The sequence below is a fragment of the Setaria italica genome, chromosome V, assembly GCF_000263155.2.
Source record: "Setaria italica strain Yugu1 chromosome V, Setaria_italica_v2.0, whole genome shotgun sequence".
NCBI lineage: Eukaryota > Viridiplantae > Streptophyta > Magnoliopsida > Poales > Poaceae > Setaria > Setaria italica.
The window spans coordinates 11,279,178-11,296,490 of record NC_028454.1 but is presented as its reverse complement, the minus strand read 5'-3'; the positions used below and the strand labels follow the sequence as shown (position 1 = coordinate 11,296,490).

The following is a 17,313-nucleotide window of genomic DNA, read 5'->3' as shown; positions in this document are numbered from 1 at the left end:
ACAGTCCAACGAGGAGCAATAGCAAAAATCCGATTCAACGGATTCCCACCTATTTTCTCTATTCTAAATTCAATTGCAAGTTATTTTAACTTTTCTAAATTCATAACTTTCGTTACTCATTTAGATATACATTGTGTACAAATAGATATTAAAAAGTATGTATCTAAAAAATTAAAATAAATAAAATGAATGGAGTATTTCCGTGGCAGCCAAGAAATTCGATTCAATCACAGTCCTTGATCTGTTGCTCGACAATTTTTCTGCTGAAAAAAAAGGAAAAATTTGGGAACGAGATAAAGTCCATCTCGCACGCATGTAATAACATTTCCCTTTTCCGAGCTCCTTCTTGCAGCCATCGATCCTACCTAGAAATAGTCGCACGATATGAATCCGTGCTTGTTCCCATGGAAAGACACTCTTCTGTGTACAGTACGTTTGACCCAGCGTGTGTAGACATCTGAACGTTAGCGTATGGACTGGGCCGGGTGTACCACAGGGACGTTTTGTCCGATCCGGTTGAGGTAGGTGCAGGCCCGGCCGTGGAACGCGCGCAGCTGCCACGGTCGTGCATGACTAGACGACTCGCGACGCGGGGCGTGTCCTATACTTCATTCCTCCCAGCCAGAGGCGTGGTCATGCACGCGTCGTTGGTGCCAAGTTTTGACACGCATGACGTGCCAAAACCACTGTCACGATGCATGTTCAACTCATCCCCACCCACCCCATGCATGCCCATATACACACACTGCTTCCTCCTCCAAGCTCAAACACTCCCAAAGCAACCAAGAAGACAGTAGCACTGCACAAGCAGCTAGCATGGTCTCATTCTCATCTCATCGATCACACCAAAGCAACTGACAATGGCAGCCAGCTTCTCTTCCTGCCCGAGCCTCCCCATCAGCCATCGCCGGCCGGCGCTGATCGTCTTCCAGCAGCAACAGCCCTTGACCGGGGGCCGGTCGCTCCCTAACGCGGCGCAACGCCGTCGTTGTTCCTGCCAGGTCGCCTCGGTGGCGACAACCGACCGGTGGGCCCCGGCAGTGACCGGGGACATTGACCGTGGCTCTCAGTCTCAGCTCGCCGAAACGTCCGGGCGCTCCGACGACGGGCAACTGGCCGCGCGGTGGCGGGAGATCCACGGCAGCAGCAACTGGGAGGGGCTTCTGGACCCCATCGACCCAGTGCTCCGCGCGGAGCTCATCCGCTACGGCGAGTTCGCGCAGGCTACCTACGACAGCTTCGACTACGAACGCTTCTCCCCCTACTCCGGCAGCTGCAGGTACCCGGCCAAGACCTTCTTCGAGGACGTCGGCCTCGTCGGCGCCGGCTACGAGGTCAGCCGCTACCTCTACGCCACCTGCAACGATCTCAAGCTCCCCAACTTCGGGAACCCGAAGCACAAGTCCGCCGACGACGACAAGCTGTGGAGCGAGTCGGGCACCTTCATCGGCTACGTCGCCGTGTCGACTGATGAGGAGACGGCGCGCATCGGCCGCCGGGACATCGCCGTCGTGTGGCGCGGCACGACCACCCGCCTCGAGTGGGTGGCCGACCTGACGACCAACCAGAGGCCTTTGTGCGAGATGGGGATCCCGTGCCCGGACTCCAACGTGAAGGTCGAGATGGGGTTCGCGGAGCTCTACACCGGCAAGGACGTGGACTGCCGCTTCTGCAGGTACTCGGCGCGGGAGCAGGCGCTGGCGGAGGTGCGGAAGCTGGTGGAGCTCTACCACGGCCGGGGCGAGGAGGTGAGCGTGACGATCACCGGCCACAGCCTGGGCAGCGCGCTGGCGATGCTCAACGCCTTCGACGTCGCGGAGACGGGCGCGAACGCGACGCCGAGCGGCGGGGCGGCGCCGGTCTGCGTGTTCTCCTTCGCGGGGCCGCGTGTGGGGAACCTTGGGTTCCGGGAGCGGTTCGAGCGGGAGCTCGGCGTGCGGGCGCTCCGCGTCGTGAACGTGCACGACTGGGTGCCCAAGGTCCCCGGCGCGATCTTCAACGAGGCGGCGTTCCCGGAGGCGGTGCTGCGGGCGGTGGACGGGCTGGGCGTGGCCGGCGTGTACACGCACCTGGGCGTGGCGCTGGAGCTCGACCATAGGGCGTCGCCGTTCCTGAAGGACACCATCGACATCACGTGCTACCATAACCTGGAGGCGCATCTCCACCTGCTCGACGGCTTCCGGAGCCGCGGCGAGGGGTTCGAGCTCAGTGGGAGGGACCCGGCGCTGGTGAACAAGTCGACCGACTTCCTCCGCGACGAGCACAAGGTGCCGCCGGTGTGGTACCAGGCGGAGAACAAGGGCTTGGTCAAGACGGAGGACGGACGATGGGTTCTGCGGCCACGCCACAGGGACATCGCCGAACACCCGGAGGACACCGACCACTACCTCCAGCGGCTCGGTCTCACCACGTCAAGCTTAATTATGTGTGGCCTATCAACTCCCCTTATTCCGAAGTTCCTGCCGCGCCCCCTGGGCCTGGCCACATCGGGCATGTTCGCTTCAGCTTATAAGCCGACTGAAAAGCTGAAACGGCTGATTTGTTGTGAGAGGAAAACACTGTTTGGTGGCTGATAAGCCGGCTGAATAAGCTGAAGCGAACAGGCCGATCGTCCCTTTTTCGCGGCGGTCCGATCGCAGACAATCATGTGGTCCGGACGCTGCCACATGCGCACACAATTTTGCGAAAAATCCCTTAAGTTTTTCGCTAATCAATTTCAGATCCAGGGGAGGCCTTCCGTCGACAGTAAAGATGTTCGCCCCTATGTTCCAAAATATTTCTATACAAGAAGAGAAAACCGCCCGCCTGCCATTTTACGAAAAAACCACCCCACAGCCCGCCCTCGACGCGTGCCAGCGGCCCGAGCTGCCACCTCCCGAGGTCCTAGGCTACGTGCTCTCGTCCTGCTGCCTCCTCTCGAGCTCTCCCATTTCCTCTCCACCGGTATCCCCTCGCGACCTCCTCCTCCCTCCCCCTCTCTCATCTCTCCTCATCAAAACCGGCGGCCAGGCACGAGGCCCCAATCCGGCGCGCCGATCCGGCGCAGGGCTGGCTCCAGGCCTAGACCCCCCCCCCCCCCCCCCCGGGGGCCCGGGGGGTCCCGGGGGAAACGGGGGACCCAAAAAGTCTACCAAGCACACTGCTTTTGATTCTCAGCCCAAATTCCTGGGGTCCTTCACAAGGTGTCACCCCAATGGTGAGTGAGCGTGATTGCGGGTGTATTTGGTTGTATGCACCACATGATGCATGTATGGATGATCATGGAGGGTGGGGTTCAACCAATTTACTTGTACCATATGGTTCACTCTTATTAGTATAATAATATATTAAATGGGATGGCTTCATCCTAGATGGGATGGTACAATTCACCCAACCAATTATTATTTTGTATCATTCCATACATTAATCAAATGATACAGAGCTAACCAAACCCACGCTGCGTGAACGAGTTCGTCCGCCCCCTCCGTCTTCGTGCGTGCGTGCATGCCTCGTTAGTCTAATCGTCTCCCTGGTAGCAGTTCCTCGCTTCGATTGTCAGTTAGGGCATTACCGGTTGGTGGATGTCTGTAGACTTGGTCTCATTTATGTTAGGCTTGCAATGTTAGGAACGCCTTTCGCATTCCGAGTGAGGCCCCAGTAATTGCCTGGTTGGATTGAGATTTTGCCCCCAGTAATTGCCTGGTTGGATTGAGATTTTGCCCAGAATTTTCTGGCAAAACTTTTGTACGAGTAGTATGTAGTGGTGCCATCATGCCATGCAGAGTTAGAGGGTGTTTGGCAACACTCCACTCTAGAAAAAATAACTCCACTTCACCAACTTCACAAAATTGCCTGTCAAACACGTCCAGCTCTACAAACTCCAGCTTCAGAAAAAAAACGTGGAGCTAGAGGTTAGATCCATGTTTTTCCTGGAGTACCTTAGGAGGTGCTCAAAAACATCGGACTTCCTTGTGAAGTTGGGGATTATTTATCCACATTTACCACTCGTTACACAATGTACCGGTTCATTTCTAATTTTTCCACGTCACCCCTGCCCACATCAGCCGCGCCCACGCCACCTTGATCGCCGAACCTCGCCACCCCTTTCCTGCATCGGCCACACGACCCCTGCTCGTCGGACCGCGCCACCCCCACCCTGCGGCGGCATGCTGGCCACGTCTCCCTGGCCGGCAGAGGAAGAGGAGGGGAGGAAAGAGTCATCTCCCTCGCCATGGGACTGTTCTGCAGTTGTGGACTTGGATTGAAGCTTCGGTGTGTTGGAATGGGAGAGCCCGCTGGCTGCTTGGATGAGCTCCAATGTAAGCTTGGCTCCCTGTACTACAGCTGCTAGATTTGGTGAACGTCGTAAACAAATGGGTAGATTAAATTGAGGAGAGCTGCTGGTTCGGAACAGATGAACAGCGAAGAAAGGAAATGTGCTGCTTGCTGCTGCTATTCGGATTTGAGAGCAGAGCAGGGAAAGATGCCGAAACAGCACGGCATCCTCGTGCTCCAAGATGTACAGACCACAGTCGCGCCCCAGCGCCCGCGCGATGTACCCCGCCAGCCAGCTCGGTGCCGTGTTCCGCGTGTGGCTGTGCCTCCCGCGCGGCGACCCTCGCCTACCCGCTCGCCGCCGTTCATGGGCCCCACCGCTCGCGGCAGGCCGCGCGGACGAGCGTCGCCGAGGACAGGGAGGACCGAAGGAGAAGAGAGGAGAGATGCGAAAGAGAAAGCTTGGCAGTGGTTCTGATTACTTCCCAGCCGCATCTCCCCTCTGCGTCTCCCCCTTCCTGCGTCGGCCGCGCTGCCCATGCATCGAGCACAAGCAGAGAGGAAGAGGAGGGGAGGAAAAAGAAGAGACAAACATATGGGCCCGTTCACAAAGTGTAAAATAGACTATTCACAACAAGTGCTCATGTTTTTGGAGCTGGAGCACTGTCACTGTTGGGGGGAAATATTAACGATCCCCTAAGACACCATTTAAGGAAGCAGACACGGAGGCCCGGGTCCACCTCGGCGTGATCAAAGTTCCGCCTCGCCCGACCAAGGCACCAGGATCGAGAACGTCCGACCCCCCTCCGCAAAGTTTCCGCCTCGCCCGACTGCGACCCCGGGGTCGGGGGGCCCGACCCCTCGCCACGGAGTTCCGCCTCGTTCGACCCCAAGCGAAGGGGTCGGGTGCACTGGGGCCCCCGGGGGAGGCATCCCCCTCGGATACGGTCCAGACGGGCAAGACAGACAAAAATCTGTGGGTCCCCCTGTCGGCCTCGCCATAAATGCGCTGCAGGACTGACGGAGGGCAGGGCGACCGCGCCCCTCACGCGACCCAACACAAGTACCCGTGCACGACCGCTCTGTGCAGGCTACAGTGCTGGCGGCCGGCTCCCATTCGCCGCAGGGTACTCATGGCCTGCGCCGGCCGGAGCAAAGGAGAGAGCGGCCTGTCCTCGGGCCCCGCGCACCCTCGGGTCCCGCGCGTCCAGCAGCACGGATGTGACGCTCTCCCTCTCAGCACCCATCGCCTAAACAGCAGCATCCACCGTCCTCCCTAAACGGACGCTGGGGTAACGACGGAACGCCCTCATCATGATCTGACACCTACGAGCATCGAAGTAGCTATCTGCAGGGAGCAACAACACTTGGCACACGGCGACCTCCCCCTCCGGCATGCGCACCGGCACTCGTCCAGGGCCGGCAGAGGCATCGGATGCCTAGGATCTTGCTCCTCCTTCCTGCCGTACCTTTTACCATTCTACGCTTTACTCTTTACAGTCCTTTTTACCCGATCCCAACTGTAACTCCGGCCACCCCCTTGCGATATAAAAGGAGGAACCCGAGGCCGGAGAGGGGATCAGCTTCTTCTTGGACAAGCCATAGCGCACAGCGACTCTTCCTGCGAGCGCAAGCACAAAGAGACTTGGACCAGTCCCTCTCTCGTCCATCTGTAACCCCCTACTACAGAACCCCGCGTGGGCAACACGAACATCCTCGATACTGGACGTAGGGCTTCCTTTGCCCGAACCAGTCTAAACCCGTGTCTCCCACGCAACCATCTGAGGCTTACGCGCATAAAAGAAATTTACTAGTCTAAGTCTTGATCCGCTGATCTTGACAACGACAGTTGGCGCGCCAGGTAGGGGCCCTTTGCGCGTACATCTCCAGCCTCAGATGGCCAATCGCGATAGCAGCTTTGCTCCGGGCTCCCTGATCCGTTTCGGGAGCCTGGACTTCCTGGCCACCGGGGAAGGGATCGAGCTGATCCCTGTCCTCGTCTTGCCCGCTCGTCCCGCTGCCCTCGGCCCTGCCGCCAGGACAGCGGCGAGCGGCCGGTCGCATACCGGAAGGACCTCACCAGAGGGACAGCCCTTCGGGCTACACAACGTCACGGGGGCTTACGATCGCCTTCTAGCGCGGTCCTTGACCACACCGCCCGCGAGCAACGAGCTCGAGGGCGCGGCGAGGACAATCTCCGACGCTGGCTCCAGCAGCGGGAGTCCCCGCCCCTCGCGCGAGTTCCTTATGGTGGACGCGCACTCCGAGGGGTCCAACGATGATGGTGCCGAGGGGAGACAACGGGTTCCCCCCTCGCGCGCCGCAGCTACAACTGGAGCCTTACCCAGGGCCCCAGAGTGCTCTCGGCAACCAGAAGCGCATGCGGGTGCCCGCCAAGAGATAGAGCACCCCCACCACGAGGGGGGAGCGCGGCAACAGGCGCGCGACGTCCAGGAACGCATCTGTGCGGACGGAGAACGTCCACCGCTCTTCGCCCGCGCTAGCCAAAACGTCGCCGCCGCGGCGGTATTGCTCCGACAGCTCCCCGAGCTAGCGACGCCCGAGGAGCGACGGGCACGCCAAGAGATGCGCAACCTGCTCGAGTGCGCTGCCGTCCAGCAGGCGGAAAGTTCAGCATCTCGGCGACGCGGGCAGAACGCCAGCCGGGCGACGCAGGGTGCGCCCCCAGAACGGCGGGGGGGAATCTGTCCATCAAACCCCTCCGGGGGCGAATCAAGCCGCGTCCGCCCGACGAACCCCGTCGCCCGCGGTAGGCGAGGCTCGGTCCGTCCACCAGCGCGTCGGTCTCGTCCGCGACGCCCGCGACACCCTGAACGCGTGGAGGCGCTCCCGCGCGGACAGGGGGGACGGGGCTGATCGAGGCTACCACGTTCACCGTGGCGGGCGCTACGACAGCGGGGAAGACCGCAGCCCGAGCCCCGGAGCGGCAGGGCCTCGGGCCTTCTCCGCGCGCATCCTAAATGCGCCCTTTTCGCCGCGCTTCAGGCAACCCACGAGTGTAGCCAAATACTCGGGGGAGACAAATCCTGGAGTATGGCTCAGCGATTACCAGCTTGCATGTCAAGCTGGCGGGGCGGACGATGACCTGTTTATCATCCGTAACCTACCCCTTTTTCTGGCAGACTCCACGCGAGCCTGGCTAGAACATATCCCTTCAAGACGCATCCGCAACTGGAACGACCTGAAAGAGGTTTTCGTAGGAAACTTCCAAGGGACGTACACGCGCCCCGGCAACTCCTGGGATCTCCGGAGCTGCCACCAGGGGGCGGACGAGTCCCTCCGGGATTACATTCGGCGCTTCTCCAGAAAGCGCACCGAGCTCTCCAACGTCGCCGACGCCGACGTCATAGGAGCCTTCCTAGCAGGGACCTCTTGCCGGCCCCTCGTCCACAAGCTAGGGCGCCGAGGCCCGCGAACCACAGAAGAGCTCCTCAACATCGCCACTAGCTACGCCTCTGGCGAAGAGGCTGTCGGAGCGATCTTCGATCGTTCCAAAGGCAAGGCGAAACAGGAGGAGGACGCCGACGAAGGCACCTCCAACCGCCAGCAGAAGAAGAAGGGCAAGCAGCGGCGCGAGGCCCCCCTCGTGGCCGCGGTCGAGCGCAAGCGGGGGCAGCCGCCCCCCGAAGGCGCTCCCGGCTTCTTCGACAAGCTGCTCGAGGGACCGTGCCCAAACCACGAGTTCCCCGTCAAGCACGCCTACAAAGACTGTAACCTCATGAAGAGGTACTTTGTGGGCAATCCGGTGAAAGGTGAACGGAAGCGAAAGCCCGATGAGGAAAAGAAGGGTGACGAAGAGAAGGAAGACGGCTTCCCTAAAGTTGACGACTGCTTCATGATCTTCGGGGGTTCCGCAGCGAACGACACCAAGCGCCAGCAAAAGCTGGAGCGCCGGGAGGTCTACGCGGCCGAGCCTGCGACTCCGGCCTTCCTCGATTGGTCCGGACCGGCTATCACCTTCGATAGGTCCGACCACCCTGGACGCGTCCGGCATCCGGGGCGTTACCCTCTCGTCGTCGACCCCATCGTAGGTACGACGCGCCTCACCAAGGTACTCATGGATGGGGGCAGCGGCCTCAACCTCCTCTATGCCGAGACTCTCGACGCCATGGGGATCGATCGCTCCCGCCTCCGTCCCAGCACGGCACCCTTCCATGGCGTCGTGCCAGGGAAGCAGGCGACGCCTCTCGGGCAGATCGACCTGCCCGTCACGTTTGGGACCCCTTCCAATTATAGGAAGGAGGTCCTCACCTTCGAGGTGGTAGGATTTCGCGGAACCTACCATGCCATCTTGGGACGGCCGTGCTACGCGAAGTTCATGACCATCCCCAACTACACCTACCTCAAGCTCAAGCTGCCGGGGCCCAACGGGGTCATCACCGTCGGCACAACCTTCCAGAAGGCATATGAGTGCGACGTGGAGTGTTGCGAGTATGCCGCGGCCATCACCGTCACCAGCGACATGGCGGTCCAGCTTGCTGAGGTGATCGAAGATCGGCCCGACGCAAAGCAGTCGAGTACCTCCTTTGAGCCCACCGAAGGTATCAAAGAAGTCCCTCTCGATCCCGGCTGTTCCAATGGCGGGGTTGTGCGGATCAGCGCGGCCCTATCCCCCAAATAGGAAAGCGCGCTCGTCGATTTCCTCCGCGCGAACAGTGACGTCTTCGCGTGGAAGCCCTCGGATATGCCAGGCATCCCGAGAGAAGTCGCCGAGCATTCCTTGAACATCAGGGCTGGCTCCAAACCAGTGAAGCAAGGCTTGCGCCGTTTCGACGAAGAAAGGCGCAGGGCCATTGGTGAAGAGCTCCAGAAGCTCCTAGCGGCCGGGTTCATCAAGGAAGTGCGCCACCCCGAGTGGCTAGCCAATCCCGTCCTTGTACCGAAAAAAAACGGGAAATGGAGGATGTGTGTCGATTATACTGGTCTCAACAAAGCGTGTCCAAAGGATCTGTTTCCTTTGCCACGCATAGATCAAATAGTCGACTCAACCGCCGGATGCGAAACCCTCAGCTTCCTCGACGCATATTCCGGCTACCACCAGATTGCGATGAAAGAGGCCGACCAGCTCGCTACCTCTTTCATCACCCCCTTTGGCCCCTACTGCTACGTTAAAATGCCGTTCGGCCTCAAAAACGCGGGGGCTACCTTCCAGCGATGCATGCTGAAGTGCTTCGGGGATCTCATCGGGCGAACCGTTGAGGCCTACGTCGACGACATCGTGGTTAAATCCAGGAAGGGCGACCAGCTCGTTCCCGACCTGGAGCTAGCCTTCGAAAGGTTGAGGGATAAGCGTATTAAGCTTAATCCCGAGAAGTGTGTGTTCGGTGTCCCAAGGGGCATGCTGTTAGGCTTCATCGTCTCTGTGCGCGGCATCGAGGCAAATCCAGAGAAGATAGCGGCCATCAGCGACATAGGGCCGATCCGGAACATAAAGGGAGTGCAGCGCGTCATGGGATGCTTAGCATCCCTAAGCCGCTTCATCTCGTGCCTCGGCGAGCGAGGTCTTCCTCTCTATCGGCTCCTGAAGAAATCCGACCGCTTCGAATGGACCAGCGATGCCCAGGAGGCACTTGAACGACTCAAGGACCTCCTGATGAAGGCCCCAATTCTAGTCCCGCCCGCCGACGGCGAGACCCTTCTGCTCTACGTCGTGGCGACCACCCAGGTGGTCAGCGCGGCCCTAGTAGTGGAGCGGGAGGAGGAGGGGCACGCTCTTAAAGTACAACGCCCGGTGTACTTCATCAGCGAAGTCTTGTCCGAGTTCAAGGCACAATATCCGCAGATCCTGAAGCTCGTCTACGCCGTCCTCATCACGAAGAGGAAGCTGCGTCACTACTTCACCTCCCACCCGGTAACGGTCGTCTCTTCATTCCCGCTTGGTGAAGTAATCCGGAACCAAAATGCAACAGGAAGGATCGCGAAGTGGGCGCTTGAGCTTATGGACCAGGGTATCACCTACGTCCCCCGCACCGCCATCAAGTCCCAGGTACTTGCCGACTTCGTGGCCGAGTGGACGGAGGTACAAGCACCGTCGGCGATAGAGGAGCAGGAGTACTGGACGATGTACTTTGACGGGTCACTGATGAGGGCCCGCGCCGGAGCAGGCCTCGTCTTCGTCTCTCCGTTGGGCGTACGCATCAGGTACATGATCCGCCTCCATTTTCCTGCATCCAACAATGTCGCTGAGTATGAAGCCCTACTCAACAGGCTCCGCATCGCCATCGAGCTGGGCATCCGCCGGCTAGACGTCCGGGGTGATTCCCAGTTGGTCGTCGAGCAAGTCATGAAGGAGTGGAGCTGCCACGACCCTAAAATGGCGGCTTACTGCAACGAGGTCCGTAAGCTCGAGGACAAGTTCGACGGGTTGGAGCTCAACCACGTCGCAAGGCGCTTCAACGAGGTCGCTGACGAGCTGGCGAAGGCGGCGTCCGGCCGGATGCCCGTCCCCGACGGCGTTTTCGTTAGCGACCAGCAGAAGCCTTCAATCCGTTATCTGGAGCCAGCAGGGGTCGGCGAGGCATGCCCAGCCCTGGGGTCGGGACTCGAGCCGGGGGAGGTCAGCAGCGCGCCACCTGTCCCGGACCCGAGCACCGGTCCCGAGGGAATCAACGCTGCCTTACCCGACCCGGCCCTGGAAGCCAAGCCATCCGACCCCGTGGTTATGGAAATCGCGGTGGGCCTCGCGGCGGGGGTCGACCCCCCGACCGACTGGAGAGCCCCGTACCTCGACTACCTCGTCCGCGACATGCTCCCGGCAGACAAAACAGAAGCCCGCAGGATCGCGCGCCGTGCGAAATCCTTCACCATCATTGACCAGGAGCTCTACAAGAGAAGCAACACTGGGATCCTCCAGCGCTGCATCCCGATCGAGCAGGGAAAGGCGCTGATCTGGGATATCCACGCCGGGGCTTATGGTCACCACGCCGCGCCGAGGACACTTGTTGGCAACGCCTTCCGATAGGGATTTTACTGGCCAACCGCGGTCGCAGATGCTACCCAGGTAGTCCGCACCTGTGAAGGATGCCAGTTCTTTGCCCGCCAAACTCACCTGCCCACGCAGGCGTTGCAAACCATCCCATCACGTGGCCGTTCGCGGTCTGGGGGATGGATCTCGTCGGACCCTTCAAAAGGGCGCCCAGGGGCTTCACCCATCTGCTCGTCGCTGTCGACAAGTTCTCCAAATGGATCGAAGCAAGGCCAGTGGCGCAAATCAGGTCCGAGCAAGCGGTACAGTTCTTCACCGACATCATCCACCGCTTCGGGATCCCAAATTCCATCATCAGCGACAACGGCACGCAGTTCACCGGGAAGAGATTTCTCCAGTTCTGCGACGACCACCACATTCGAGTGGATTGGGCGGCAGTGGCGCACCCCCGCACGAACGGGCAAGTCAAGCGAGCCAACAGCATGATACTCCAGGGTCTCAAGCCATGGATCTTCGACCGCCTTAAAAAGTTCGGCGGACGGTGGGTTGCGGAGCTCCCAGCAGTCCTCTGGAGCTTGAGGACGACCCCCAGCCGGGCGACAGGGTTCACCCCGTTCTTCATGGTCTACGGGTCAGAGGACATCTTGCCCACTGACCTAGAGTATGGGTCGCCGAGGGTCAAAGCATACGACGAACAGGGAAACCAGACGTCACTCGAGGACGCACAAGATCAACTCGACGAGGCGCGAGATGTAGCCCTACTCCACTCAGCTAAGTACCAGCAGGCCCTACGGCGTTACCAAAGCCACAGGATACAAGGTCGCGCCTTCAACGTCGGTGATTTAGTGCTCCGCCTCGTCCAAGATAACAGGGGTCGGCACAAGTTGACTCCCCCATGGGAAGGCCCATTCATCTTCGTACAAGTACTACGGCCAGGCACCTACAAGCTGGCAACTCCCGACGGGCAGACCTTCAGCAATGCCTGGAACATAGAACAGCTAAGGCGCTTTTACCCATAGCTTTTACTTCCAAGTTATGCATAATCTTGCCGTCTTTTCCGTTCTTTCGTTCAAGCTCAGGGGCATCCAACCCCAGCCTCGTCCCAGGGTCGCATACCCCTCGGGGGCTACCAATTTTGTTCTTCGGCGAAAAAAGAAACCCTGAACCACCTTGGCTCAGGTCCTTTCGTTTAAGCTAAGGGGCATCCGACCCTGGCCTCGTCCCAGGGTCGCATACCCCTCGGGGGCTACCAGTTTTGTTCTTCTGCGAAAAAAGAAGGCCTTTTCCTTTAAGCTCAGGGGTATCCGACCCTGGCCTTGCTCCAGGACCGCATACCCCTCGGGGGCTATCAGGGGTCCCGACCCCAGCCGCTGGGCGCCATCTAAAAAGAAAACGTTTTTTCTTTTTCAAAACCGAACACTCCCTTTCGAAAACCTTTGGATGCAAAAAAGATAAGGATGCGTGAACGGTGCTCAGGCAAGTTGCGATCGGACCGCGGAAAAACCTACGCCCCAGCGGCTACAGCACCTTCACTCATCAAAACTTACTGACGCACCCGGCAACGCATCCTAAAGCTTTCAAGCCCAAAGGAATAACAAAGGGAATCGGGATCTTTTGTGCAAACAAAGAGTCATAAGAACAGGCCCGTATGGCCAACGCAAAAACGAGTTCAAAGGACTGACATAAGTACAAACTTTTTGGGCGCGAGCCCGGTACAGCTAATTCGCAGAGGGGTCGGCAGCAGCGGCGGCTTCAGGGTCGGCAGGAGCGGCGGCTTCAGGGTCGGCAGGAGTGGCAGCTTCAGGGTCGGCAGAAGGGGCGGCTTCAGGGTCGGCAGAAGGGCCAGCTTCAGGGTCGGCAGGAGGGGCGGCTTCATCCTCCAGGAGCCTCGCGAGGGCCTCCGCCGGCGCGGTCACCCCGGTGTCGATCTCGTCCAGCTCGGCTTTGGTGTAGCCGGCATAGTACCCATCACTCATCCCGGCAAAGTTAATGCCGGAATAGTGAGAGCCGAAGACCCCGAAGGCTCGCCGCACGCCAAGGCGAAGCACGTCCACGGCGATCTCGCGACGGCGACGGCGCACCTCGAGGACATGAGCCGGCAGAGAGCTCGATCCCTCTTCCGGAGCTACACCGAAGTCATCGCAGACGACGCGGACCGCATCTCGCAGGGTGCCGTGCTCACCGCGCTCCTCGTCGAGCGGAGCCCGCAAATTGGCAATCTCACCTGCAGAAGCCACCCAAAAAATCCCACCGAGTCAAAAGAGCAGAACACAAACGACACAAGAACGCAGGAACGGAAAGAACCTCACCGTCGGCCTGGGCTTTCAACTCACGCTCCCGGTCGGCGCTGCGGGACAAGGCGGACTGAAGCCCCTGCACTTGCAAACGGAGTTGATCGTTCTCCGTGCGGAGGGCTCCACGCTCCCCCCTAAGCTGCGCCAGCTCCTCGGCGTCGCGGCGGGCCCTCTCAGCAGCAGCAGCTTTAAGCCCCTCGGCATCGCGGCGGGCCCTTTCCACGATGGCCTGGAACTCCTCGAGGTCGAGGCGGGCCTTCTCGGCGACGGCCTGGAGCCTGGCCTCCGCATGCCGCGCCTCCTCTAACGCCGCCCGCTCACACCCCTCCAGGTCGCGGACGGCCCCCTGGGCGGCGTCGACCTGCAAAGACAGGTCCCTGGTCCGCTCCCTTTCGGCGCCAAGCTGCAGGGACAGGTCCCTGGTGCGCTCCCTTTCGGTGTTGAAACGCTCCCAGCGACCCTACTGTCGCCGGAGGAAATCAGATTTCCCCCGGCTGCCCTCTTGGAGAGCCTGCAAAGCAATACATCGTTTAAGGCAAAAAAGGAAAAAGGAGGTAATCATCACCAAGCAATAAGAATAACATACCTGGCTGCCAGGGACCACGGTGTTGGCCAGAACTCCCATTGCCGAAGTCAGAGCCGCCTAAACCTGGGCGACGCCGCCCTGCATCGCCTGCCACCTATGCCACTCGGCGGCGGCGTCCAGCGCGAAGAGGTGCCTCGGCGGGTCATCACGGGATGACCAGCGGAGGACGGACCCTCTCCACGCCCTCGGGACGGAGGAAGCCGAGGTTGAGACAGGGGTCGACCCTGACGTCGCCGTCGAGGACGGCACCACGACGCTAGAGGCCGCCGGATCCGCCGACGGCCCCGGCGCCTGCACGCTCATCGCCGCCGAGGCCGCCAACGGTACCCCTGTGGGCACCTCCACCTCAGCCGCCAGAGTCACTCCCGCGGGGGTGACCGGGGCGGAGGCCCCTGCCTCCGTCACCGCTGCCTCTGCCGCCGCCGCGCCTCCGGGAGCAGGCGCCCCCTCCGCCTCTGATCCCGCCACGGCAGCGGGGGTATCCGCCCTGCCTCCCGTCGCCGCCGCCTCCTCCGCCTCGTCGGCGTCGAGGTCGATCACCTCCCCGGCCTGAGGGCCCGGGGGGATCACGCCCTGAGCTGAAGGGGCGATCGGAGGGGCCGAAGGCGGAGTGGAGTCCGCTCCCCCTCCCGCGGCTGACGCCGCCGCCGCTACGCCAGCCGCCTCCGCAGGGGCCACCTCCGCGGGGGCATCCGCGGCCGCACCAGGAACCCCGCCGCTCGCCGCGGGCAGAGCCGCGGCCCGCCCCCCGGAGGAGGTCGACATCCGCAGCGCCTTCTTGTGCGCCAGCTGCAGAGTGAGGCCACGGGGAGAAGTGCTGCACATCGACGGCCAGGCGTCAGCAGAAACAAACGAAAAAAGAGGAGAAGAATGACACATAGGAAAAGCCAACTTACGCCCTCAAAGCGCAGGGGCGGCGCGCGCGCTTCGACTCGGAGCCGGACGCCGACCCCAGGGCATTTGGCAGCGGCCGCTTGTCGCCACCTCGCTGCTCTCCGCCAGCGGGCACGGCGGTGGAGGCAGGCTCCACGGACCCCCGAGGAGCGCCCCGAGCGGACTCCTGGGGAGCGCCCCGCACCGGACCCAAGGCGGCGGCGGGGGCAGGCACTGAAGACCCCCGAGGGGCGCTCCGTGTCGACACCGGGGGGGCATCCCTTGCCGACCCCGGGGGAGCGTCCCGCGCCCGCTCCTGGGGGACGCCTTGTGCTGACCCCGGGGGAGCGGCCCGCGCCCGCTCCTGGGGGACGCCCTGAGCCGACCCCGGGGGGGCGCCCCGCGCCCGGTCCTGGGGGACGCCCTGCGCCGACCCCCGGGTGGCGTCCCGCACCTGCTCCCGGGGGACGCCCTGCGCCGACCCCTGAGGGGCGGTCCGCGCCAGCTCCTGGGGCGCGCGCTGTGTTGGCCCCTGAGGCACAGCCCCAGGGCCCGGGGGAGCCGAAGCCCGGGCGGACGCTTCCGCCGCTTCACCCCCCGCGGCCGTCTGCGGGGGCGCATCACGAATCACCAAAGCCCCCGATCGGGGGGAACCAGCTCTTCCTCCTCTTCCTCTTCCTCATCTTCATCCTCTTCATCTTCATCGTCGTCGTCGTCAGACACGACCGCCCCCCTCCGCCGCTGCTGGAACTCCTTGGCGGCCTTCTTCCGCCTCCTCGCCGTCTCCTTGTCCTTGCGGCGCTTCTGCGCCTCGACCTGGAGACGGTTGCGAGCCCTCCGCTCGGCATCTTCCGGCACCGGCGGAAGGGAGTCCGCGACCCGGGTCAGTGAGCCCTGCAAACATAAAGCAGATCCGCGTCAGAACAACAAACAGCGGGACACAAGGAAAGAAAAACGATGTCCCAACTCCTTACTAGGTCTATGAAGCCCGGCTCCGGGCGCATCGGCGGATGCCCGGGGATCGGGTACTCGACGTCCCTGTCCTCCAGTGCCTCCCGGAGCCGTTGCCGGATCTCGGAGGCGGCGAGCGCACCCGTCGCCAGGGCGGTGCCCTCGGGCGGCGCGTCGGGGGTCATGGCGCCAAGCGGCCAGGCCCGGAGCATCAGCGGCGCCACCCGCCGGGCGTGGTACGTGCTGATGACCTCGGCACCGGTGAGCCCACTCCGCTTTAGCTGCTCGATGGCCTGCAGCAAGTTGGAGAACCGCTTCTTCTCCTTCTCCACCGGCCCGTACGCCCATACCTCGGGCGCCGCGTCGATGGTGCGGCCGGTGAAAGCCGGCAGGGGGGAGTCCGGGTAGTTCTTCACGTAGAACCACTGATTGTGCCACCCCTTGTGGGACACCGAGGTCTTCACCGTCATGTACTCCTTGGAGCGAGTGTGACGAAGATGGATCCCGGCGCACCCGATCGGCACCGGAGGCGACCGCTGCTGGCTCCCGGCCTTCCCCGTCTTCTGGTACAGGCTCACTATGAAAAAGTACTTCCACAGCGCGAAGTGGGGCTCGATGCCTAGGAATCCCTCGCACAGCGCGACAAACGCCGCGATGTGCTGGATCCCGTTGGGGTTGAGGTGCTGGAGCTCAAGCCCGTAGTGGTGGAGGAGCCCGCAGAAGAAGCGGCTTGGGGGAGAAGCGAATCCCTGCTCGTGGAAGTGGGCGAAGGAGACGACGTAGCCGGCAGGAGGCGACGGAACCTGCTCCGGCCCCGGCAGCTCCCACTCGCCCGCCTCCGTCCTCTCGCAGAGGAGCCCCTTCCGCACCAGGCCCTCGACGCGGGAGGAGGTGAAGTGAGAAACTCCCCAGGAAGCCATCGCCGGAGGAAGGAGGAGATCGACGGAGATGGAAGAAGAGCGCGCGGCTTGGAGCGAAGGAAACGAGGCGAGCGCGGAGGAACTGAGTAGGAGGCAGGAAGGCTCGAATGCGAGAGGAGAGAGGAACCGGCGCGGCGGGCTCCTGCTTTTATAAGAAGGGTACCGGGGAAGCCAAATCGACGCCCCGGCCGCCATAAATGCGGCGCCAGGTATGCCCCTACCACGCCCGTTTCCTTTTCGAAAACCGCGCGCACGATCGACCGCGAAAACATCCTATCTTCCTCGATTCGTGGGACGGCGCTTCCATAACTCCACTTCCCGGGTAACGCGCCCACGACGCCCCCCACGTTCGGCCCAGGCGCAACAACCGCTCCGCTCCGGCCCAAGGCCCACAGGGAGGTAAGAAAGGGATACGGGCTGAAAACGCCTCCTACGGCCTCATTACAGTCCAGAGTTCGAAGCTGGGCCCAACACGGGTTCGACAGCTGC

At 61.6% G+C, this 17,313-nt stretch overlaps 1 protein-coding gene across 1 annotated transcript; it reads left to right on the top strand.

Moving 5' to 3' along the window:
- The first annotated feature begins 350 nt into the window (after positions 1–350).
- LOC101787000 (phospholipase A1-Igamma1, chloroplastic) lies at positions 351–2,750 on the top strand. The gene has a single exon (XM_004968432.3). The coding sequence runs from the start codon at positions 861–863 to the stop codon at positions 2,571–2,573; it is 1,713 nt and encodes a 570-aa protein (XP_004968489.1). The 5' UTR covers positions 351–860; the 3' UTR covers positions 2,574–2,750.
- The last annotated feature ends 14,563 nt before the right edge of the window (positions 2,751–17,313 follow it).

Coding starts and splice junctions, on each gene's coding strand:
- LOC101787000 (XM_004968432.3), top strand. CDS start 861: ATGGCAGCCAGCTTCTCTTCCTGCCCGAGCCTCCCCATCAGCCATCGC.